This window comes from Carya illinoinensis, chromosome 14 (genome assembly GCF_018687715.1).
Source record: "Carya illinoinensis cultivar Pawnee chromosome 14, C.illinoinensisPawnee_v1, whole genome shotgun sequence".
In the NCBI taxonomy this organism is placed as follows: Eukaryota; Viridiplantae; Streptophyta; class Magnoliopsida; order Fagales; family Juglandaceae; genus Carya; species Carya illinoinensis.
The window spans coordinates 32,456,085-32,481,886 of record NC_056765.1 but is presented as its reverse complement, the minus strand read 5'-3'; the positions used below and the strand labels follow the sequence as shown (position 1 = coordinate 32,481,886).

The following is a 25,802-nucleotide window of genomic DNA, read 5'->3' as shown; positions in this document are numbered from 1 at the left end:
AACAAACCAAGCGTGAGCAAGAAATAAAACAAATTCACAAACAAAACTCTTAGAGTAATTTTGTGCATCTCTTGAAAAATTCAAAATTGGATTAATGCTCAAAATTAATCTTTTCTTATAAACCACCAAATTGCATTTTTCACATATGCATGACCTAATTAAAAGTTTAAATTTTTTAAATTTGAAAAATGATTGATTGTAATCTCTCACCACATGTGCATGATAAGTTTGAAAATTTTCAAAAGTGATTGATACTCTTTTTGATATATGCAAAACGTAGATGATTTTGTTTGAAAATTTTCAAAAGTAAATGATGTTGCCTTTGATAATTGCAAAAAAGATGAACTTTTATTTGAAAATTTTGAAAAGTGAGTGGATGTGAATCTTTTTAAATTTGAAAATGAAGTCTCATATACCTATAAATAGATCAATTGAAATCTTCAAATTCACAACAAGATCATACACACATCAATTGCAAGCTTTATAATATTCATTCAAAACTTTCAATTTCTCATCTCTAAACATTAAGCCTTAACATTTATTCATTTTGATATATATATATATATATATATTTTGTGATGTATTGTTCTTATTTCACTTATTAAAAAATGTAGAGTATTTTCCATTTATATTTAATTATAAATTGTATGAAATAGAAATAATTACATATCAATTAGAGGACAAATAAATGGAAAGTATATACAAAAAAATCTCCTAGAATTAAGGGTAAGTTATGTCACATATGGCAAGCCTTAGATTAAGGCAAAGTATCCTCAACATAAACCCTATGCATATAAAATGCGTTTTACATAGATAATAGTTGAATCACTACGTGTAAGGTGGTTGTAAGTGTAGAGAGTGTTCTAAACGGATTCTTTGTAGCGGTACTGCTCAATTGTGTAATAGGTTTCTATCTCCACTTGAAGAATATTGAATTGTAAATTTGAAAATTCTCAAGAGGTAGCTTGATGCGAGAAAGTAGGTAGTGGGGCTGAACCTCGTTAAAATATTGAGTTTGCTTTTATTTTATCTTTACTTTTTATATTTACTACTACTTCTTATTTTGTTCATATTGTACATTATGCATTTGGTTTATAATTATTAACTTTATTCAAGTTTTAACTTTCATTTTAATTTATCTCATCTTAACTTACTGTCCAAACTATTCCATAAGCAAGTCCACAATGTCGGTAAGAAAAGTTGATTCTAATCATGATTGAAAAATAAAGTAGCTACTAATTTGCAATCACTAGCAAATGAATTTCTTCGATCATCCTCTAAAAAATGTAGCCAAGTCAGTTAACAATTTTATCAAATTAATTTATGTTTTTGACATCATCCTATTAAAAACAAAACGAGCGAAGTTGCACAAAAACTTCGTATACATTCATAGGCACTATGTACCTACGTGTTAATGAATTGCAGAAAAATTTAAATTACCTTATCGTGTCATTCAGGAAATTATTTCTTTTACGCATTGATCTTTTTCTGGATCATGACTAGGAAATTAAGGAGAACATGAATGAGCGACTTGTGGTTAGACTTGGATAAATATAGACGCTGAAGGTACTCACACTCAGTTTTTACGTTGAAAATCTAATTTAACAGTATTAGTTGTATGGCATGATTATTCCTGATTCCCTTGAAGATGGAATGGCGATCCTGACAAGATCAATTGGTCTTTTTTATATTTTTTTAATTATTTTTTATATCTTTAAATATTTTTAAAAAATTCACAATATTATTAAAAATTATTTTCTTAATTATTAATTAAAAAATAACTTTTTTTTAAAAAAATTATCGAAATCCATCCTCAGAATATACATCCTCGATCGGTAGGATTAGCTTTCTCATATTCTTTACAGATAAGAATATCTTCATTAGTCAAAAAGTTCTAAAGTGGGTGGAAGCCACCCGGCAAATATGCTGTCGCATATTCTTTACAGATAAGAATATCTTCATTATTCCTGTTTTAGTCAAAAAGTTATAAAGTGGTGGAACCCAAGCCACCCTGAAAATATGCATTTAACAGTTTCCTAGCATTATCCATATTTTAAATAGGCAAGAGACTTTAGGCTGTGTTTGGGTTAGTCCAACTCAACTTAATTTATCTCATTTAATTATTATAATTTTTTTAACTTTTAACATAAAATATAATAAATAATTCAACTTTTTCAAATCTCAATAAAATTTTTTCAAATTCTAAAATAATAATAAAAATAATATTAAAAAATAATATTTTAAACTTTTATTTCAACTAATTTCAACTTAATCCACTATCCAAACCGATTTAAAAAGAACTGCATTATTTAAAACGTAAGTTTTTTTTTTTTTTTATGAGAAAGAAAATAAAGTAGATTTAGAAAGTGTCGGCAGGAAGTTTTCTCTCCGTAAAAAGACAGTCACATAGGAAGGTCGACAAGTTGGTAACAAAGTTGGTTAGTCAATCAAAAAAATTAAGTAGCTAAATTTCTTCTTCCTTTGAAAAATGTAGCCGAGTCAGTCAATATGGGCTTTTAATGAATTGCGGGAAGTTGCGAAATACCTTCGTATGTATTCATAGGCCCAAAGTACGCATTTTAATCAAATGCAGGAAGAGTTATAGAACCTTCTCGTATCATTCAAAGAAATTGCATTTGATTTTAATCTTCCTCTCCATGATTATGCGTGTTTTAGTCAAAAAGTTCAAAAGTAGGTGGAAGCCCACCTGGAAATTACGTACATACGCGCTTGTAATCAATAATGCATTTCATAATCGAAAGTTGATGCTGCATCTTCCTGGAACTTTCCTGCTCAGTTCGACCAGTAGTACTAGTACTCCATGGCTAGCTTCTATTATATATACATATAGATCAACTCAGGATATCTTCATTGTTCTCATTGTCTAAGCCCGCAAATTACCAATATTCCCACCTTCCACAATTAAGCTTCTAAATCTCTCGCATTGCATTCATGGGCCAAATCATCGCCACTCTAGGAATCGCCACTCTAGGAATCATGGCCACTCAAAGACACTCTTCATCTACTAATTCCGAGAATACTAAGAAAAGAAAAAGAGACAATTCATCTTGTTCGGAAGAAAATGAAACCTCTTCCTTACCTTCTTCCTCGACGGCTCGATGGAAACATGATGTTTTCCTTAGTTTCTGTGGCGAAGACACTCGCAGAAGTTTTACGGATCATCTATATTCCTATTTAAAAGGGAAAGGTATTCTCGTCTTTAGGGATGACGAATCACTCGAGCGAGGAACATACATTTCTCAAGAGCTTATGCAAGCAATTCAAGAATCCCGATACGCCATTGTCATTTTTTCAAAAAATTATGCTTTTTCGAAATGGTGCCTCAGGGAACTTGCCGAGATCGTTGAATGGGAGGAAAAGAAGGATCTCACAATTATTCCTATTTTCTACCATGTGGATCCTTCCCATGTAAGAAAACAAAGAGGGACTTTTGCAGAAGCTTTCGCCGCACATGAAAAAGATCCCATGGTAGACATCGAAGAGAGTAATACTTGGAGAAATGCTTGCACAAAAGTCGGTTATATTAAGGGAGAGCACATAAATGGGGACAGGTAACGACTAGCTAGTACTTTTGCGGTTATTGTTAGTGTTAGTGTTGTTATTAACGACTATCTATCTAGCTACTCATGACATTTATAATTTTTCTACAAAACGATGCTAAATATTCTAATTATAAGTTAAAAGAGTTTTTTTTTGTTTGTCCGTTCGTGCCTATTCAGCTTTCGTCTATATTAATTGTTTTATCAAATTACAGGTACGAGTCAACAATTATACAACAAATCAGTGAAATGATATTCTACAATTATACAATGCCAAATAGTCTAATTCATGATAACCAGAAAATTGTTGGAATAAACTCCCGTGTAAAGGAAATGATCAGCTTATTGCATATGGAATCGAATGATGTTCGCTTCATTGGAATACATGGGATGGGTGGCGTTGGTAAAACAACGCTGGTGGAAATAATTTATGATAGATTTTCTTGTCGATTCGAAGGATGCAGCTTTATTTCTTGTACTAGAGAAAGATCTACTACTGCTCCTGATCTAGCTTCTTTACAAAAAAAACTTCTTTCTAAGATCATGCCAAAAGAAATAGATGTATGGGATGATCGCGACGGAATCAAGTTGATGAGAAACAGGTTGCGGTATAAAAAGGTTCTTATCATCCTTGATGATGTGGATTGTGAAAAGCTACTGTCGGCATTAGCAGGGGATCGGCAATGGTTTGGTCCAGGGAGTAGGGTGATTATAACATGCAGAGATAGTCATCTGTTGATAACACATGGTGTGAATGATATCTATAACGTTGAGCTGCTTGGAACCGCCGATGCTTTGCAGCTATTTAGTTGGTCAGCCTTCAACAAAAACCATCCTCCAGATAATTACAAGTATCTATCTATGGATTTTGTGAAATATACTGGAGGCCTTCCTTTAGCTCTTAAAGTTTTGGGTTCCTTCTTAGTTGGGAGAACATTAGATTCATGGAAAAGTGCTAGGGATGAACTAGAAGCAAATCCTAAAAAAGAAATTTTTGATACTCTTAAAAAAAGTTGTGATTGGCTGGAGGAATCGCAGAAAAAATTGTTTTTGGATCTGGCATGTTTATTTTTGATATGGCCTTTTAACCGCAACGATTTGAAGGAAATATATCCGGCCATCGACTTTGAGGTTCTCGCCGACAAGTGCCTCCTAAGCAAATCAGATTATGATAAAGGGTACTTGAACATGCATGATTTGCTAGCAAAAATGGGCCGGGAAATAGTTTATGATAAAGGGTACTTGAAGATGCATGATTTGCTAGCAAAAGTGGGCCAGGAAATAGTTCTTCGCGAAGATCCTGTAGAACCTGGACGACGTAGTAGGCTGTGTTGTAAGGAGGATGTCCTTCACGTGCTGGAGAACGATTCTGTAAGTTGATTAGTGTAGAGATTAATATAAAAAGGTATATTTTCATCCTAATTCTTGCTAATCCGCTCTTCTTGGTTACTAGGGAACTAAAGCAATTGAAGTCATATGCCTCTATGATCTTGCTGGACGAGCGAAACCATTCAATATTAAAGCCAAAGCATTCAATATTAAAGCCAAAGCATTCTCAGAGATGAAAAATTTGAGATTTCTTTATTTCTGTCTTTCTCCATCATATATAAACTGGCCTGGATATCCTTTAGAATGCATGCCAAGCGCATATATAAAGTGGGATGGAGATCCTTTACAAGACGTGCCAAGCGATAAGTTGCAATTACTAGACTGGGAGAGTTGTCCTTCGACATCCTGGCCGGACGGTTTCCGGCCAAAAGGTCTTATTATACTAAGAATGCATCACAGCCGCTTCGAACGACTGTGGGAGGGATTGATGGTAAGTTTCTCACTCTTCTAAATACGTATTTTTCATAGTAATCTCTCTTTCTGTCTTTTTTCAAATAAGTTAATTAATATATTCATATTTTCAGTGGTGGAGCCAGAAATTTAGTACTTTAGGGACAAACAAAACTTGAACAATATATATAAAATATTTTTTGTTCTATTTTTATATAATTTTTTTTATAATATATAATAATCTGATAGGAAGATTTATAATAAAAATAAAATATGTTTAAAAGAATTTATTAAAAAAGTATTTGATATGTCAAGAACAATATATCATTATAATAATATAAAGATATTCATATAAATATATTAAACAAAAGAAATACAGAGTGTCTAAAATTGTAACTTGCGTTATTTTAAACAAACAAAATCATTAAGTATTGAATCTAAATCAAAATGCTAAACTTATTTCAATATATACAATGGAAAGAGGTTAGAAATACTACTGGTCCAACTAACTACTTGTTTGTTTATAACAGGTTTTAGACAATTTGAAGAGCATAGATCTGAGTTTTTCTCATAGTTTGGTTAAAATGCCAAATTTGAGTGGAGTCCCAAACCTTGAGAAAATAAACCTGACAGGGTGTAATAGCTTGCGTGAGGTCCATCCATCCATCGGAACTCTCAGACGATTACAAGAATTACAAATGTCTGGCACCAAAATCAAACAATTATGGAAGGGGACGACGTTGGTGGTAAGTTTTTCACTCGTATAAATAAATACGTATTGAACTTCTTAATAATCTCCCTTCATATATTTTTTAAATAAGTTAATATATTCATATTTTAATCTAATCTATAACTACTTGTTTGTTTATAACAGGTTTTAGACAAATTGAAATATTTAGATGTGAGTGAATCTGATGAATTGATTGAAACACCAAATTTGAGTCAAGCTCCAAATCTTGAGAACATATATTTTTCAGATTGTAAGAACTTGTGTAATGTCCATCCATCCATCAAATTTCTCAGAGGACTAAAACATTTGAGTTTAAACGGATGTCCAAGACTTGAGTATTTCCCGACTACTCTGGGAGATATGATATCTAGATCTCTAGAGAACTTGAGTTTACCATCATCGGAAGTCTCAATTTTTCCGAATGTTATTTATAGTTTTTCATCTCTTGAAAGTCTCTGGTTGGATGGTTGGCCAAGATTAGAGAAATTGCCAGAACTGAGTAAGTTGGAATGTTTGAAGGAATTTAAGGCATATGAAACTTCTATATCACAAATACCATCTATCAATCTAATCCCCAAGAGCATCCGTTGCTTTGAACTCGAAGGAGGAAAGAGGATGCCACGTGAATCAAGAGACTTGGTTATGTTCAATAATGACTGCTCTTTGCCGAAACAAAGCTCATATCCCACCAATCATGATATCGGATCACCTGTAGAATATGAGACAGAAGAAAAGTTTTCGGTGCAAATTCATTGTGACTATGATGTGAGTCTCTCTATCTCTCTCTCTTCTTCAATTTAGAAAAGAACACACGTAAATATACGTAGGGTGCTATTGACATAAACAAAACATGAAGTCGACATCCACCAAAACAAAAATAGCTTAGTTTGTGCGGCAATTAACATCTCTTTTTGTGCAGGCCTTACGGGTGTCGATACAAAGGTGTTCATTGGGATCTAGAATCCCGGAGTGGGTCCACAATAAAAGTAATGGCTCCTCTCTTTTTTTTGACATGTGTAATGGCTCCTCTCTAAAGATAGAGTCGGATGGTGATACAGAGTCGGATGGTGATACAGAGTCAGATATTCATTGTGACTATGACGTGAGTCTCTCTATCTCTCTCTCTTCTTCAATTTAGAAAAGAACACACGTAAATATACGTAGGGTGCTATTGACATAAACAAAACATGAAGTCGACATCCACCAAAACAAAAATAGCTTAGTTTGTGCGGCAATTAACATCTCTTTTTGTGCAGGCCTTACGGGTGTCGATACAAAGGTGTTCATTGGGATCTAGAATCCCGGAGTGGGTCCACAATAAAAGTAATGGCTCCTCTCCTTTTTTTGACATGTGTAATGGCTCCTCTCTAAAGATAGAGTCGGATGGTGATATAGAGTCAGATGGTGATACGATGTCGGTGATGGGGATTGCTATCTTTATTGTTTGTCAATTCCATTCAATTACTCCGGTTAATTTATCCAGAAATGAAATGGTGACGTTTCCAATTTGGTTGGATGACGATACTCCAGAAAATCATTTTTGCAAATTTTTGTTTGCACTTTCCACGGACGTCATTTTGGATAAGCCAATTGTATTATGTCAGTATTTATGGGATCCGGAAAATTTGGATAGCAGGGAATTGAAGAGTCTGGATAAACGGAAGATTTCCACTGCAGCAAAATTTGAGCAGTTCCACGGTCATACTTCCATAAAAGTAGAAGTGAAAGAATGGGGATTGCATTTAGTATGTCCGGATGATGGTGCTCTTGGTTTGGGATCAGATTTAGATTCCTTCGTCAATTTTATTAATTTAGCATTGGAAAACGAGAAAGGAAGATTCGATTAATCAGGAATACCTCTTTAATGCTTAGTCCTTTTGAGTAATGGCTTGGCATTGTTTATTTTGGGAATAGAAGATGATCACCATTTTGTACCTGAAATCTCTCAATTCCATTGACGATGTCGAAGTGATAATGAAATCTCATATTGATTAAGGAAATGCAGACAATCACTGAACCAGGTTTTCTTCTTTGTCATGTTTAGGTACGTTATGCTACCTTTGTGCTTCATCTTAAACTTACTATAAAACTTGCAGTATTTAGTCATTTCGGCTTCTATCTATTTTTAATATGAAAAATATGGTTAAATGTTATGTACATGGAAGTGATCATCACGGAAACTTCAGCTGCCAAAACGTGGGACAATACTTGACATGGAAGTGCAGCATGATGCGAAATGAAGATTCGATTCAACAGGAGTCCTTTATAAAAGTTACTTTTTTGTGTTTTGAGTACTGGCTTTGGTATTGTTTCTTTGGGAATAGAAGATGTTAACCATTTTGTTTACAAGTTAGGAGTCGAATTTCCAATTGGTTTGTTTCAACTTGCCTAGCACCAGGAGTAATAAGTTAATTAAGGGAGCCAAAATATATTATTATATAAGAGATTGTATTTTTTTTTTTTTTTTTGAGAGAGATTGAGAAATCATCATGTATATGAACTGTTTAATTTTCCTATCAATCAGATTCCAATTCTGCATATAGTTCTAAAAAATCTTATATCTGAATGGTTTCAGACATATTTATCTCATTTGGATTGAGAGGTGATCTCACCTCATCTTATCTCATCATTACAACTTTCTTAAATTTCCACATAAAATATAATAAACAATTTAATTTTTTTAAATCTCAATTTAACTTATTCAAATTTTAAAAACAAATGTTAATAATATTTTATTTAACTTTTATCTTTCCTCTAAAACTATCTCATCTCATCTTTAAATTCAAATGAAGTCAATTTTTTAAATTCAAATGAAGCCAATTTAAGGAAGTCCTTGATATCAAATTGTCAAGAGGTTTGAACCAGAATTATTATCAAAAAATGTCAAACTTACTGAACATACACGATCATCGATATCAAGAGATCAATAGATACTTGAAATCACTCCCATTTGACTATAAGATGTATTTAAAACACTAAACTTCACTTTTGCCACTCACTCAAGCTTCACAATTGGACTTACTTTGACTCCACATGCACTTGCACCCTAGGAAATGCATGCATGCATGCCAAACTTTGAATTGATTTGGGCTTAGTATTATTATCTCCTTACTCCAAATTGAGCCTTTACTACTACTGATCCAAGTAACAATCAAAAGAAGGTTCTTGACTGCTAACTTTGTCAGTTAATGTAATACGCAATCGATGACGTGCAAAATGGAGAAAATCATCATCTTCGTCTGTAATAGGGAAATAAAGGTTAACTACTAGCATCCCTACACGAATAGACATACATACCCTTAATATGAGCATTTTGTCAAGATAGAATTGTGTTAGCAGAACCATAGTTTCATCATTTGATTAAGGACATAATGATATGATGTCAACACCACGAGTAACTTGACACTGCTCTAAAGTCAGTCTTCCTACTTTCTAAAAGAAACATCTGAAACAAGAAAAAGCAAAAATGGTGGGCCACGAAATATTTTTTTCTTACAAACTCGTACAAGGAGGTAAAATGAAAGGCAAACGTGCAGCTTTAATACCGATTTATCATACATAGGAGCACACGTCTCGGCTGTAGCCGCAGCTAAGCTCCTCAATCGTTTTTTACAATCGACATGAAATCCTACATAAATGATAGGGAAAGAGGAACACCAAAATTTCACTTTCCTTTGACCTAGAAATTCCTTGCAATTACAAAAGAATCAAGATACCGTCCGCCCATAACACAAACAAGCAAGATAGAGATTCTTTTGCCACTTTTCCTGCACATAAACCAGAAGCACAGACAAAAAGTTTAGTATATCACATCTCAGAAAAGGTACAATGAACCTATATCTGCACCTCATAGAAATAATCTCATCCCAGAAGAATATACTCCCCAACACATTTACCTTAACATGGGTGCTCGGAAATTGGGATGTACGCAAGGTCTCTTGCCTTTCATCACCAGGTGTGCGCCTAGGCACACTCAAAATGAGGGCAGCTTGATCCCATATGGCAGCTGTCGATGTAATTCGGTAACCACTGTCCCAGCACCTATGGATGCCCTCACTTGGATAAAGAAAATCAAGCTCCACAACCTTATACAAAGCAGTGACAGCATAGGTCAGAGAACCCGGGGGGGAGAATAGCAACCATGCCAATTTGTCTTCAAATGTGAAGAAACAATGTTGAAAATATGATCGATTTGTCTGCCAACTAGTTTCAACCCTAGGTCACATTGCTGAATTCAACATAAGCAGTCAAGTCCATCATCATAAGTTGTTTCAAATTTATTTGGTAACAAAATTTACACAAAGTCAAGCAGGGTGAAAAGTAACGTCATGAAAATTCCAACATGGATTTCCAACAAGTCAAATTAACATTTAAAAGCCATTATTAAGTTACATCAGCTACCCCCCCCCCCCCCCCCCCAAAAAAAAAAAAAAAAAAAAAAAAGAAAAACCAAAGAAACACTAAGAAAACAAAAGGGAAGCTTGTCTCTCACTTTCACCACATTTTTGTAGGAACACAGAAAAATTGAATTGAGAACAGAATATGTTTGTACATAGAACAAGCAAAATTCAACCCGATCACTGAAGCCAGCATTACAAGACATGACAACACCCCAGCAGCTCCCGGCAGTTGCCATTGAGGTCAGCTTGGATGATGCCAAGAAGGGTGATCAACCTCTTAGCTTCATGAAGAGGTCTCCAAGGTACTTCTTAGATTGCCGCAATTTGGAAGATGGTACCAATATGCCTATGGTGGGGTCTTTGGTGAGCGAGGAACATGTAGCTTTGATGATCATGAGCATTCATTGGATGTTAGAAACTTTTTTTAACACCTGCTTCCAATGGTCGATTGTAATAAATTTTAATGGAAAGACCATTCATGAATTTCTTGTATCACTAGAACATCACTCCTAGACATTACTCTTGTTTATGACCCGCGTACTTGGGCTTTTGCCTATTCCTACGATCAATAAAATCCTATTTTTGAATCAAAAATATATATCTAAGGCTTTATGGGATGAGATCTTTTCTACGCTTGGTATTGCCTGGGTCATGCCTAGGAGACTAGTTGACTTACTGTCATGTTGGAGAGGAATTCGGCGCAATCATCAAATCGCGGCTATTTGGAAGATGGTGCCTCCATGTTTAATGTGGTGTACTTGGAACGAAAGAAATAGTCACTGCTTTGATAATAGGGAATGTTCGATGGGAGGGTTTAGGGACTTTTTCTTTCATACATTGTTACTTTGGGCTTCGGCCATTGTATTGAATGGGACTAGTTTTAATGACTTTTATGCCAATTTTCACAGAACTTGGCTTGTAATTAGGTTCACCTCTTGTATACTTTCTGTGTAACTGGGCTATGTCTAATTATGTGGATTAACAAATTCTTCTTACTTAACAAAAATATATATATATATATATGTATATATATCTAATAAAGTAAACAAACCTTTAGACATAATCACAAGGGAGCTCCCATTGTTGGCACCAGCAATAGAACTGATGTAGTAGTTCTTTTCCCATTGTTCCATGATCCATTCCTGTGGATTTGAAACATCAAATTTAATTGTTATTTCACGATAATATCCCCTGAGATGAATAGAGACTATAATATGTGTGTGTATATGGCACTGAAATTCACCTTGTGCAAGAAAAAAGGTGACAGCTCGTAAACTTGGCTTGTAAAACCAGGTCCAGCATCCATAATAAGTGCCCAGAGGTTGGAACAAGATGCCACACAACTTATAAGCAGGCCATCTGCAATCCCTCTCTCCACATGTTGTGCCAGCCTTGCATCAGCTACATTATAATGGTACCTAAACATTAAATAAGGGAGGTGGTCATTTTTTTTAAGATAAGTAATAAATGAGCAGAGGTCATAAAGCAACTAAATCTGTGATCCCCTATGACTGTTCTTTACAACAAAGCAAATACATAAAACTGGTATGTTAATGTTTTCTAACACCAAAGCCTTTTCCAGCAAGGAAATAATAATGAGGTGATTAAGGCTTTTCAACCAAACCGGGGATCACAGAAACCAAAAGACCAAGTGACCCCAAAGGTAATCCAACAGCAAAGATCTTGCACCCTATAAGTCCATCTCCTCAATATGGTTCCAATTACATTCTCAGTACCATAATCTCAGACAGTTGAACCATGGCCTTTTTTTTTTGTTTGGAAGAGGACGGTACCTCGTGATTTTATTAATAACCTTGGCCTTGTTGAGTAATAGAATTTCTTTGTTAATAACCTCGTGATTTGAAAGAGTATGGTGCTCACTCAATCAATTTAATGACCCTATCAGGCTTAAGCTTAGTCTGGGGAACCCTCTTGTACACTTCTGTTCCCCCATTTAGGCTGTTTATAACACTACTCTTACACATTAAAAATCAGGCTTATCTTAACTTTTTCTTTTTCGGTAAGAAATAAGAGAACTTTCATAAAAGGGCAAAAGGCACAATCTAAGTACACGTGACATACGAGTCATTCACCTATCTATAAAGAAAAAAATATACAAAAAAATCATGTAAATTAAGCCTACTGAAGTCTATAAAAATTGTCCAAAAGCAGTATAGTTTTGAGAAAGAAATTCTTTAGCTCCTCCATTATCCGTCCACAATCCATCAAAACTTCTTTTGCTTTCTTTCCCTCCAAATAAACTCTATGGGGCAAGTAGAAACCATTTTCCACACTACTGCAATTGGACAGCTACCAGCTAACCTTCTCCAAGCTTTGTTTAATTTATTGAATGAAAGAGAGTCAGGAGGCAAAATCTAGAAGTAATAAGGAACCAAATCATCTTCAGAGAAAACTTTTTATCGGTAGTGTTGCCGCTCAAACTTTTTTTGATTGGTAGTGTTGCCAATCAAACTTCATACCATAACATAGGATTTTTTGGCTCTCAAGATTAGTATCTAAAAAATCTAAATCAAGCTTCTTCTTCTTCTTCATCTTTTCAATAGGTGGATATGAAGAGGCTAGTCTAATTCAAGCTTTTGCGCGCCCATTCTATGCGATTGAGTTGATACACCACATGAAACATTTTAGAGCATCAATTGCAGAAGACTACAGACCCTGCACAAAAAGAAACACACATGCACACAAAGAAAGTACACATTACAACTCAAGAAAAAAGTATAGGGAGTTGTAACTAGAAATTATTGACGAGAGGAGGCCCACTGCCATTTTACATCAAATCTGGCATCAAGCAACGATCTTTCATGAACAAATAAAGTGATGTTGATAAAAGGACATATAAGCCAATAGCAGAAAGGTTAAACACCAGAAACTTTGAAGTCAGATCCAAAGGTTCTCTCTTTCCTTTTAAATAAACCGGGCAAACCTTGAAAGCTGAACATCCAACACTTTCTTTCATCAGCTGCTCAATAGTTCATCTCAGAACCAAGTTGGGAGGCACAAGTACCAAGGCACACATTAAAGATATAAAATATTCATGCAGATTGCACTAGGGCTAAGATTTTGGGTAACATAAAAGAAGAAGTTCTTAGATTTTATCCTATTATAAGTAAGTCATAAGATTTACAAAGACTAATTTTAAAAAATCCATAGAACTTAATAAATAGTACTTTTTATTAAACAAGGTTTTATTAATGATGTTGACTTGATAAAATAGAAAATACCACACAAACACCACTTGTGTCCCTAAAATTGGAACCAAGTCCCTCAATTATTGTAATTGTTAGACTTAAGTCCCTTTTTCAGCCACACTAATACCATTTTTTGTAAGATTATTTTATTAATGATCAAGAAAAGAACCGACGGCATAATCGAAGCACATGGAGGTATCCAACAAATACACCTAGTGAGAGAGAGAACATAGAGAGTATAGCTTGAGAGACAAAGTTTGGCTGCCACCCAATGGTAGATTGCATTAAAAAGGACAGCCCGGAGGTCTTCAATGTTGCATTGGGTATCCTCAAAACTTGTTCATTGCTTTCCACAATATCTCAGTGTGTTTGTTTCAAACCACCCCTTCCAATATGCCAAAATATCTACCACCTTTCTACACATCACCCAACTCAACCCAAAAATTATTTTTTTGATCAGTAAATCGACCCAAAAGAATTAAAAACATTGAATTGTTCAGAAAGTAATTCTTGAAATACTGAACTATGTGATTATTATGCCATTCACGTTCAAGGATTCTAGAGAATTGTTTCATCTACATGAATTGGCCACTTGGCAGAAGCACTAGCCGATTGACTCTTGCTCACTAATGCTAATATATGATGTCACATTTAGTAGCTGATATCGAATGACTTATTAATAATTTAGCAAAACTTCCAAAAAGAGAACCAACCGAGTTTAGGCTAGTGACGTGATTCCAATACCCAGTCAAAACCAAGCTCTCTTTTCAACTGATTATTCAATTATTAATTTTTTTTTATAATTATTCAATTAATATATCTTCTGAATCTTAAATTTCTAACGCATATTTGGACTTGCTGAAACTCAATTAATTTCTCTGCCCGCCAGAGGGGTGGTGTTTAATTGAGTGTTTGCGTGTGTGTGTGTGTGTGTGTGAGAGAGAGAGAGAGAGACCAAAAGCAAAATGCAGACCTACCTCTGTTTCATTGGTAGCCTAGCATTGTAAACTGAAATCCACTGTGTAGCAGGAACTCCTAATCGAACCTTCTTCTTGGGCTGCCCATCATCATCATCCTCAATATTCAACCTACCCTGTTTTTGACCAACCTGACAAACATGTCAACAGCAGTTGCGTAAAACACCTCCGAATAAAAGAACTACAGAATCAGAATTTAGCCCTAAGTTCATATTACCAAAATTACCTTTTGAGCACCATCAGTGCTTATTGGCCTTAAAGCCAGATTAGGGCCTAATAAGCCCTCTAACAAAGATATTAGCTTGGCATAGTTAGGCTCCTCATCAAATTTCATGTTCACCACAATCTCAAGAAATTGCTTAAGAGGTGGCGGGTAGAAGCAGCATAGCATTTCAGGAGAGGTTGCCATCTTTTTTTTTTGCAAGATAGAAATGATTTGTTATCTCCCTATCACGGAAAAATGGACAGAAATAGAGCATTCAAAACAGCCCCAAAAGCAACTCTAAAGACAATAACAAATACTCTAAACCCATGGTATATGTGTTAGTACCTGATAGCCTTGCCAAGACAACCTGCCTCGATGGAGAAAGATGAGTGTATACGCAAGACTCAAGATCATCTCTTCTACTAGCAGTTCTTCCCAGGTGAGCATGAACACTAGCATATCGAACAGCTCCTCTGGCTCAGAGAAGAAAAGGTATCAAGACCAGCTGTAAAATAGTTGTATTGCAAACCAGTAGCCTAATGAAAAAAAGATCCATTCACCTAATTTTTATTTTTATTATTATTATTATTATTATTATTATTATTATTATTATTTATTTATTTATTTTTTATTTTTTGTCGGGGAACCTCTCCAAGGCAAGGGCCCTTCAAACCCCCACTGCAAAGTAAACCCCAGTCCCATGCATCGTGCCCTCGGAACTTTCCCTACACGGAACTAGTTAAATCAATGGCTTTTCACCCGAGGGTGTGGCCCCCAAGGATTGTTTGCACCCATCACCCCCACCCCTTCCTTTTTATATGGGTGGGTGTAGGACAGGAATGAAGGGTGGATCATCATTTCACTTTTTTAAGATATATAGAAAAAAAAATTGCAATTTTATAACAGTTCAAGATTAACTTCAAGATTAACAGTTGAAGATCAACTATCTAGATAGGTGTCTTTCTTGTATACGTCTGTGTGCTTGGATTGAATCTTTTGCATTTTTTTTTTTATCAAATTTATATTACTTCTCAAAAAAGATTACATTAACAAAAGTAGTATGCTACATCCACCTAAATATTTCATAACCAAAATGGCATAGGACATTTTTATATTGATGGTCTGGCTGCGATTATTTAAGATGACAACCACCTGAATACAAGATTTCTTGATTTTCAAAGAAAATACAGTAAAAGGAGAGTACAAATCGCTCTTTGCTGCTTCATTACAATGTTAGCCTATAAAGGTCGCGGTTGCCACTCTCGTATAGGTCCTGTGCACTAGGGCTATGCCTACCTATATCATCAATAAAACTCTTTGTTTACTGATCAAAAAAGTTCAAAGTCATATATTTTCATGAAACACCCTGTGGCTGGTTGCAGCATTCTTCACTAACAGAGCATATAGGCAGTAGAATTTAAATCATGGGGTTTTGCAGTATAATTTGAATCATGCTGATTTCACAGATGCTCTTTAATAGTTTTAAGGTATAAAATCAGGAGTTTTGGTAGATCAGAGTTGTCCATTCCAATGGATCATCTATTCTATTTCTATTTTACAATTGGCTACAGTAAATCTCTACATGTAGAGGTTACTGTTCATTCATCTAAACAATTTATTATTATTTCTCTCCTCTGTCTCTCACAATAGTTTCTCTCCTTGTATTTTTTTTCTCCAACAAACTATTAAATAATATAATATTTAAATGATATAGAGAAAAAATAGATAAACTGATGGATGACATATTGTAAAAGTCAATATGTAAAATAGAAAAATTGTACTTTGGTGATGTAATTAAATAACTTAATTGAGCTTTGCCTCCAACCAAGCCCAAAGATTTCAAGACAACACAGGCCAGTAGAACAATAAAAATTATGACACTCTAGGAGGTAAAGAAAGATACAAGCATGGGATACTCACGCCTATCCTGAAGTATTCCAAACATCCCACAAGGTGGGACCTAGCATGTCCATAACCTGCATATAAACAAGTATAAAAGTTAAACCATAAATGGAGAGATGATAAAGATGCAGTTTGTGTGGATCATACCATAACATAATAGTCTCCCTGCCTCCCTTTATAGTGTACGTTTGGCACTACATGACTACCACCAAGAGTGCTGTTCAAACAAAATGAAAGAAAAAAACATAAACAAATGCATATAAACAGACACACACACACACACATATATGGTACAATCATCCACAATCCTTACAAAAAATTAACGCAGAAGAACCCTAAAAAAAGGACCTACTTGTACACTTGCCACTCATATGGTGGACCATAGTTGCAGCCTTTACTGTTTCTATGCTTGAATTTCAGAGCTACCTGAGTATCCCATTTTCAAGTGTGGTACAATCACTCAGCATCATTAGTGCCATTTTCAAGTGTCATGGCAGCCAATGCTTGAGGAATGTCATCGGGCTGAAGAGCGTGATCAAATTGGCGCCAGCATTTTAACGCAATATGCCCCTTTTTTCCGCAAATTTGACAAGTCTCCATGCGAGTATTTTCCCAAGAAGAGTCACGTACATTATTTGGGGCAGAGTTGTGTTGTGTCCCACTGGGAGAGGGGTTTGGGCATGACACGTGATTGGCTTGGGAGAAGCCACATCCACGGGATGAGAAGTACTTCGGTTTAGAATTCCTGTTCCTTGCATTTGGGCCATAAAACACATAACTTTGTGCATTGTAGGTCTCGTGAGGGTTCTTGTATCAAACCCCTGTAGCAGCGACACAACCTCAGCATGAGAAGGTATCGGCGGCTTGAGCATGGTGTGCTGAAGGGTTCGTACTTCAGTCCAAGGCCGTTGAGAAGGGCGAACACCTTCAATTTGTCACTCACTGGTCGACCAACTCGTGCTAGATTATCACATACAGTTTTGAAGTTTCTAAGATGGTCTTGTAACGAAACCGACGCCTCCTTCCGCATGTAGGTGAGTTGCTAAGTAAGTTGAAATTCTCTTTCTTGGGACTCCTGAGCATAGGCCTCTTCAAGAACATGCCAAACTTGGTAGGAAGTTTCAAGCCCTACAACTAAGCCGAATGATTCCTCGAACAGTGTACCGATGATCCAACCCCAAAGCAATCGATCCTCCTTCCACCATTGTAGGTAAGCGGGGTTGATTTCTTTGTGGGTGATTGTTGTCAAGTCATCGGTGAATTGGTGAAGTGGTTCATGAGGTCGTGGCTCTCAACCAAGGCCACGACTTGTTCTCTCCATAGGGGATAATTTCCATGGTTCAACTGTAAAAGTTATTGACAGATAGTGAAATGGCTGCCATGGGAGTAAGACTCTCTTGCTCTCACAACGTCTCTAGATGCCATAAAGACAATTGTGAACTAACTGTGTGGAAATGTGTCACACAATGTGAAGTGTATTGGGAGTCTTCTAATATATATACAATATGTAGTCTATGTACAGAAAGTAGTGAACGTTACAAAGAGAAGTGGAAGTGAAAGTTAAAGAATGTGGGATGCATTTGTCTTCGGATGATGCTAATTCACAGTTCTATAACAGTATTGCTCCTCTTGGTTTGGGATCTTCAAATTTAGATTTTTGTGGCGAAAATAATCATCGCAAAAAGGTCAAATTGCACCACAAATGATTTTTAGCGTCCAAGCTCTTTTGCTGCTAGATGGTCGGTACTACGTCTCAAAAAGTTTTTAACAACGATACAAAAAAGCATCGCGAAATCTATGAACTATTGCGGCGATCCATAACGCAGCAAATAGTCTAAAATTTTATCATAAAAAAGCACCAACCAGGATTAATTATTGCCGGTAGAACTTTTCGTGACGATTTTTTCTCGCCGGAAATGGTCAGCTATAATATTGAAATTTGGTCGCAAATTCTTGTTACGCCACAGCATATACTCATTTGCTGCGATTATAACGCAGCAAATACTTATTTGCGACCAGAAATTATAAATAGTCACCCATGTTGATTTGCAACAGTATAATCGCTGCAAATAATAATTTCCAACCATAACGTCATATATTCTGCAGCAAATGGTGTAAAAATTTGTCTGGTCGTAAATAGATATTTGCAGCGATGATAGTTGCCGCAAATAAGTTGTATTGACAGAGAGTTATTTTTTTCCCACGATTCTAGATCCCCGAAAATAGTGTGTTACAAAATAAATAATAATAATATTGAAACAAAATGCATAAAAAAAAAAATTACACATCTTACATTATATTACAATCCATAAAACAATTACACAAAGTACTTGCTTTATATTCTAAGCAATTACATTATATTACAATGCATAAAGCAACTACATTATATTTGTCATGTGCAACTTTAGACTTCTCAAGTCACATCAAAGTACAAAGCACATTAAGTCCAACATACTTGCAGAAATATTGTCCTCCAAAGGCGTGAAAGCCATTTCAATATCTAGCTGGGTAAAACTTGTCCCCCAAAGGAGATTTTCATCTCAAAAACCTATGTAGAGATGAGATAAAAACTTGAATCACAAACTTCATTGAATATTGCTAGAAAATTAGTACCAAAGAATATTAACATCTGCTTAAACGGTTGTGGAATTGGAGGCAAAGCATAGAATTCTCCTGGCACAAGAAAGAGAGTTACATGTGAAGATTTATGGTTCTCAACAGAGTTTGCATGTTTAGTCGTTAAAAATCAACGTGTACCGCTCCTACACATCATCATCTTGAAGGCTAATACTACACGGTTGCAATATTTTTTTCATTCCAAATTCAAAGCAAATGTAGCAAAAATGAAAACAAAGCTTATTCATCTTCTTCCCCTAAGTTGAGGGTGAGATACCCCCATGTTCCCTGGGGATCGGTCAACCATCTTACTCAAGTAAACAGAGAGTTCATACAAATCAAGAAAGAGACAGAGAATGACGTAGTGTTGACATGTATGTCAGAAGCTATGACATAAATAAGTACTAGTTCCATATCTTAACATGCATAATAAAATAGCTGACCAAATAACAAGTCCAATGGCTTATTGTTACAAGCATTAACAATAACAGCAATAATATGAACTGGAGGTACCTTGGAATTTTTCAAAATGGTCACCAAAAGAGAAGTTTTATGCCTGGAAGAATGATGAAAACAAGAATAGATCAGTTTAATAACAAGAAATGGTCACCCACAACATAAAGATTCCATTTTACTTGGTGCACAATATTAAAACCTAAAAGATAATTAGCATCAAATAATAAAGTCACATTTATTAAGTTTTAATCATTGAAAACTCATACCCAGCAACTGACATTAACTTCACAGGTTTTTCATGCCCATACAGAGTAGCCTTTAGCGCCTGCTGGCCACACTTGCAACTAGAGTTAAGGGACCAAAGGCAAACAGTAGCATCTTCACCTCCACTTGCCAATACTTTTCCACCAACCTCACCTAACAATTTATCGGACAAGATAGAGACTGGGCCATTGTGACCTCTAAAACAACGTTGGCAAGAACCCTATAATGAAAGCATGAGACGGATAGAGTAGAAGCCCTTGCTACCCCACCTATCGCATAAAGTCTTCCACACCTCTGCATCCACCAAATCAGTGCCTTTTGCCAACGCCATTTTATGACTTCCATAGCTGGTGTAGATCTTGTGCAACTCGAAGTGAAAAGAATTAAACCTCCTATGTAGTTGGTTCAACACCGTCTTGCGATGATTTAACTTCTCCCATTGTAATACAAAGTCAGCCTAAATTATTGCAAACTATTATTTGTTTACTGGTTATTAATGGCTTAGAATCATTAATAAAATTGATTATCCATTAGTTAATACAAAATAAATTGTTAGACATCTAAATCGCAGGAATCACATTAATGGCAACAAGCTGAAATTGAATGTCTATATCGCGCACTGGAGAAACTTTTAGCTGATATAAAAGTTCATGTAAAAATTCTTGCGTAGGTCCTACAACCACTTCAAACTCTATATTGATGTTAATTATATTTATTGGATTTTTCTCGAAGGACCACTATAGAGTAGACATTTCATAAGGGGCTAATCAAAAGTTTGAAGATAGAAGGTACACATATTGGTCGAATTGAAGTTACGAAGGGGATCAGTTATGTGTTGGGATCTCGAAGGGCAGGTATATCATTATAAAAGTTTTCTTGCATGTGATTTCAGGTATATCATTAAAAGGTTTTCTTGCATGTGAACCTTTTCTCTGATAAACAATTAAGGGCATGTCATTTCAGGTATATCATTAAAAGAGTTAGGCGTGGAGAAATGGTTGATTTGATTAGTGGTTTACGTAGCAGGAATTCAGCAGTCCTTACTATGATGAAGTTTGTATTGATTGTCAACAGAAAATGATCACAAAAGAAATATAACAGGGAATTTATAACAATTTAAACGCTCAAATTCAGTTAGTCTCAGAAGCATTATAGCACCATATAATCTCTCCTATGATATCACAAGAGTGTATTTATTGAAATGATACATCATTATCATCTATGTTGATTTTCTGTAAACAATGGCCCAAGAAAATTATAAGCGGTAAGCCATTGAATTTTTTTATGGGCATTGCTACTTCTAACATCAATCCAAATGATTTTTTTTAGCTTTTCCCATACAAGTGTCTCTTCCACTAAGCATGTATCAACAAAATAGATTGCTTCCAAGTCACTTCATGCATTTAAGAAGGATGTCATGCATCAGACAAGGCTTAATCATCTTGCTGGGCACATAATTAGGTCCACACTAAGTCGATGATGCAAAGTATGAGCATCATATGTAATTTCCATATTATAGATCTTGCACATCATCATCTGAACAGGACAAGAGAAGGGGGTTTAAGAGCCGGTTTATCATAAAGCCATGTTATTAAAAATATCATACCATTGGGTTGTGAGGAAGAGTACATTTTCCCAAAAAGAAGGATAAAATTCCTCCTTAATCGATACCAGAAAGCACAAAATAAGAGAATGAAGAAGATGTTCGAAGCATGTGCTTGCATTTACAGGTATGCTTCATGAAGAAAGAACATGTAAATGAGTCATCCAATGAAACAGCTACTAGGGAGAAACATAACACAGTTCAAAGCACAAGCTAAGCACAGCACCAACCAAACAGAGCAAACACGGCAAACAGAGCAAACACAGCAACATTGGGACAAGTTTCATGGACATAAAGGAATGAAAAAATCGATTTTGTCTACTGCAATTGCATCCCAATAGTACCAACGCCTAGTATTACTACAAGCAAAATGGTCTACGAAAAATAAATCACAGATGAAAATCTATATATAGGCAGATGAAAAAATGGCTAGGGTTAGGCCATTACAGAGTGAGGGATAGAGTGAGAGAGGGGTTTTATAGAGAGAGACGGATCCGTGGTTAATATAGGGCGGATGGGGGCGGCACAAGAAGTCCTCTGTTTCTGCGAAAAATGAAAATTGCTAGGGTTAAGGCATTACACGTAGAGAGAGATAAAGAGACAAGAGGGACAGAGAGAGGGGAGCCAATATATCTGCGGTGACGGTGATACCAGGCGACGGCAGAGGAGACGACGCATGGCGAGCTCGGTGTCTGTGACAATGGGAAAAGTCTCGAAATCAGCCATTACACAGAGAGAGACACCAAATAGAGAGAGAGAGAGAGAGAGAGAGAGAGAGAGAGAGAGAGAGCGAAGGAGTCCTTACCGGCTGTGACGCGAGGCCCGACGGATTCACGGCGGCACTGGGTATTTGGTCGCGGCGAGGGAAAAACTTAACCCTTTTACGGGGGAAAGAGGGACAGCTTATATATCGGTCTGGTTGTTGCGGCGACACGACCGCTGCAACAAATCGGATATCTGATGTAACAGACCTATTGCAACAAATCGGATATCGGATGTAACAGACCTATTGCTTTATTATTTCATAGATCCTTACTTATTGTCCTTGAGAAAAAACCATTGTGAGATATTGAGCCTAAAAGCAAAACAATAATCTCCATTAATTCTTCATCTATAGTAAATTTGAAAGTGGTGGCTGAGGCTGAGCACTTGAGTAGTTTTTCTTTCAGTCCTTCTACGTACAACCAGCAGTGGGAACTGCCGGGTAATCGGTTGTGCCACGTCAGCCAATTAAAAAAAATGAAATGACATAAGCACATTTGACGAGAGAGAGAAGCAGGGTCCCTATTATTTGGCGGGACTCCTTCTCTTTTTCTTCTTCATCGAATCATCAATGCTCAGTTTTATTTGGCTAAAATCTTCACCGACATCTCGCTATTTAAAAACTTCCTCCGCCCGAAAGATCATAAGCAAAGCCAAAGCATTCAGCACTCCAAAACGCCAATAACATGTGATTAAAGATAGTCACATTCCCAGAAATAAAAAAGACAAGGAAAAGTAAAAGTCCTTTTCTTTTTCCTGGGTTAAAGCACTAGTTTAAGCTAAAGAAAACAAAGTAATATAAAACGATGACTTTTAACTTACATAGTATGGTCATAATATCATATGTATTGATCTGCCGCCATGATTATACAAAAGAAGATGAGTGAAGGCAAGAAAATCAGAGGCCGACAAAGGATAGAAATCAGGATAAAAATAGCAGCTAGGATCGGAACTGAACATTGAAATCAGGACACTCAACCATGGTTAAAAAACATCCAAAATATCTCAAAAATTTAGAAGCAGACGTAAGATGGAGCTCCAATAATCCAACTTTCCAAAGTAAAAATGCAACAGCAATGTCCAACTTTCCAATGGCAATGGCTCACGGTCCAATTCCTTGGCTTCCTTCCTTCGAGTCGTTGTGTTCGCTTCTTGTTTGTGCAATATCTTAGCACTTTTTTTCCCCTTTCTTGCTAGATTGTAGGGATCTTAGCTCAAGAGTCTTCGCAAGGTTCCCGATGCAGCCGCGCAGATACCCGGAGAAGAAGATGTACTCATGCTCAGCTCTGATTTTCTTCGATTTTGTGGGGCTTAGATTTAGTGGGGAAGACGAAGGGAGACCAGAGAGTTGAAGACGAAGGAGGGAGACTAGAGAGCTGAAGAGTTTGGGAGTTGAAATGAAGGGAGGGAAATGAAATGTGAAACGCATCGTGGGTGGAGAAGATGAAGGATGGAGAAGACGAAGGATGCGGACAAGGGCTTCGTGGGACGACGTCGTTTCTATTTTACCACATAGGACACGGTTTCTCCACAGTTTCCCACCTCGGTTGCAAATAGATTTATTGTTTTTCTTTTGAAGAGTTCTTTCAAAGTTTTCCCAGGTAGACAGAAAGGGTGATAGCTACCATGCACGCATTGTCTAACTTGGAAATCAGTGTAATATTGGTATGGTTGATTCTTTTCAAAATCAAACCCGAGATGAAGAAGGACCTTACTGAATCAATGAGTTCCGCACTGATAATCTCCCAATAGTGTTTAAAGAAGAGAGCTGTTATCCTATTGGGCCCCGGGGCTTTTTTTGATCCTATAGCTTTGAGAGCTTCCCATATCTCCTGCTCATCTGGGATAGCACAGAAGACTATTGTCCTCCTCCGTGATTACTGGTGTAATTTTTCCCTAGAGGTCCTGTGGAAATTGGGGGTTGGTAGAGGAGTATATCTGTTTAAAGTGCTCCATCTCCCGTGCCATACCTTTGTCTTAAACCTGTTGTCTTTTATCAACTCCCCTTATAAAACCACTAGTGGGTCAGCGGGTCTCTCGTCAATAGAATGGCTAGCATCTATACCCGATTCCTAAACTCCAGCTCCTGCTCATGAAAGTGAAGATTTTGATGTCCACCCGGCTAAAGGATCCAATAGTGAATTCTTCTTTTCTTTACTCAATGTTGAAGTTGGTTCTGAAGGATCAAATAGGTCATGGCTTGGGGAGTCATTGAAACCAAGACTTTCGGTTTAGTGTATATTAAAAAGAACAAAGGAAGGAGCCTAGCTTATATAGTATAGTGGAGTATTCGGCCTAACTCACAGGCAGATATAAAGGCAATTAAATAGTCGCCTAAGCAGACGATGGACGAGACTCTGGAAGAGTGGCTTTCTACTAAGGTTGCTTTTGACGAGCTTGTGACCAATTCGATAAAAACCCCTAGTGAAAACTGTCTGTATATATAGTATAACCGCCGCTTCAAATGAATCAATGCAAACAATGCTGTTCTCACATGCGTATTCATTTTTATTTGGTTGGATTCCTTGGTTCATCTTATGCCTTAAAATGGAATAGCTTGTTTTTCTAGCTATTAGTTTCAACTCCCTTCTTCAAGCTTCAGATAAGCTGGGAGGCAAACCCATAGATCCCTCCTACTCTAAGGGGTTGGGCCATTTCATGCGAAAGTAAGGTCTGATTGACTTGGGATTCCAGGGAAATCCCTATACCTATGTTAATGGCAGAAGTGGCAATTCTCTAATCAAAGAAAGGCTTGACAGAGGAATCTGTAACACAGCATGGAGACTTTTTTTCCCAAAAGCATCGATCATCAATTTGCCCATGTGAACTTCAGATCATTCTCCCATCATCCCAGATACCACGGGTACTCATTCCTCACTTCCTAAGCCTTTTCGTTCTGAAGCATTCTGGACTCGTGATAGCTCCAGTCACCAGGTAATATCAGATGCATGGCAGACAACCTGTAGAGGCTTCCCTCTTTTAAAATTGTGCCAGATAATCTCTCATACAAAGGAAGCCTTGAAAAAATGGAACAGGGAGCACTTCGGGGTTATACAGCAGAAGATTCAAGCCTTAATAGATGAACTAGACCATGTTTAGCGAACCGCCCACACTGAGTATGACAGAATAAAAGAGTCTACACTCTGCAAGGCCTTGGATGAGGAGCTCAGGTGAGAAGAAATGGTATAGAAGCACAAATCAAGAGTGGCTTGGCTCACAATGAAGGAAGAATCTTCTTCTGTGAATGAATTCTTTCAAAACCTGGTAGGCAAACGAATGAGAATCTCAAGTGCCACTAGTCTCCTGCTGTGCTGCTAGTTCAAGGTGATTTCTAACTAT

General features: G+C 36.4%; 2 protein-coding genes, 1 long non-coding RNA gene and 1 pseudogene across 5 annotated transcripts; 1 reads left to right on the top strand and 3 right to left on the bottom strand.

Annotated features, from left to right (window-relative positions):
- Positions 1 to 2,776: 2,776 nt before the first annotated feature.
- LOC122294671 (disease resistance protein RPV1-like) lies at positions 2,777 to 8,607 on the top strand. 2 transcript variants are annotated; one of them, XR_006237687.1, is made up of 8 exons: positions 2,777 to 3,572; positions 3,776 to 4,931; positions 5,014 to 5,379; positions 5,870 to 6,085; positions 6,214 to 6,834; positions 6,989 to 7,171; positions 7,326 to 8,113; positions 8,235 to 8,607. XR_006237687.1 is itself a non-coding variant. In XM_043103585.1 (7 exons), exons 1-7 carry the CDS (start codon positions 2,953 to 2,955, stop codon positions 7,914 to 7,916), a joined length of 3,753 nt encoding a protein of 1,250 aa, XP_042959519.1. In that variant the 5' UTR covers positions 2,777 to 2,952; the 3' UTR covers positions 7,917 to 8,607. The 2 variants fall into 2 exon arrangements, 1 of the variants encoding a protein (XP_042959519.1); XM_043103585.1 differs by having other exon boundaries at positions 7,326 to 8,607.
- A 908-nt stretch (positions 8,608 to 9,515) lies between these two features.
- LOC122293861 lies at positions 9,516 to 10,705 on the bottom strand. The gene is made up of 3 exons (XM_043102304.1): positions 10,562 to 10,705; positions 9,966 to 10,289; positions 9,516 to 9,836 (listed from the first exon to the last, which is right to left on the bottom strand). Exons 1-3 carry the CDS (start codon positions 10,703 to 10,705, stop codon positions 9,777 to 9,779), a joined length of 528 nt encoding a protein of 175 aa, XP_042958238.1. The 3' UTR covers positions 9,516 to 9,776.
- On the bottom strand, positions 10,523 to 17,792 carry LOC122293860 (annotated as a pseudogene).
- A 1,541-nt stretch (positions 17,793 to 19,333) lies between these two features.
- On the bottom strand, positions 19,334 to 22,694 carry LOC122294049. 2 transcript variants are annotated; one of them, XR_006237458.1, is made up of 5 exons: positions 22,507 to 22,694; positions 22,353 to 22,393; positions 20,101 to 22,244; positions 19,892 to 19,934; positions 19,334 to 19,435 (listed from the first exon to the last, which is right to left on the bottom strand). It is a non-coding gene; the product is annotated as an uncharacterized LOC122294049 (long non-coding RNA). The 2 variants fall into 2 exon arrangements; XR_006237457.1 differs by lacking the exons at positions 19,334 to 19,435; positions 19,892 to 19,934 and having other exon boundaries at positions 20,045 to 22,244; positions 22,507 to 22,682.
- Between the last annotated feature and the right edge of the window lie 3,108 nt (positions 22,695 to 25,802).

Bases quoted from the DNA above. Each gene is read 5' to 3' on its own strand.
- LOC122293861 (XM_043102304.1), bottom strand. From the start codon at position 10,705: ATGGCAACTGCCGGGAGCTGCTGGGGTGTTGTCATGTCTTGTAATGCT. The intron at 10,290-10,561 runs GTGAGAGACAAG...TCAGCAATGTGA, and splicing joins CCTACAAAAATGTGGTGAAA to CCTAGGGTTGAAACTAGTTG. The intron at 9,837-9,965 runs GTAAATGTGTTG...GTTTATGTGCAG, and splicing joins TTCCGAGCACCCATGTTAAG to GAAAAGTGGCAAAAGAATCT.
- LOC122294671 (XM_043103585.1), top strand. From the start codon at position 2,953: ATGGGCCAAATCATCGCCACTCTAGGAATCGCCACTCTAGGAATCATG. The intron at 4,932-5,013 runs GTAAGTTGATTA...CTTGGTTACTAG, and splicing joins ACGTGCTGGAGAACGATTCT to GGAACTAAAGCAATTGAAGT. The intron at 7,172-7,325 runs GTGAGTCTCTCT...CTTTTTGTGCAG, and splicing joins ATATTCATTGTGACTATGAC to GCCTTACGGGTGTCGATACA.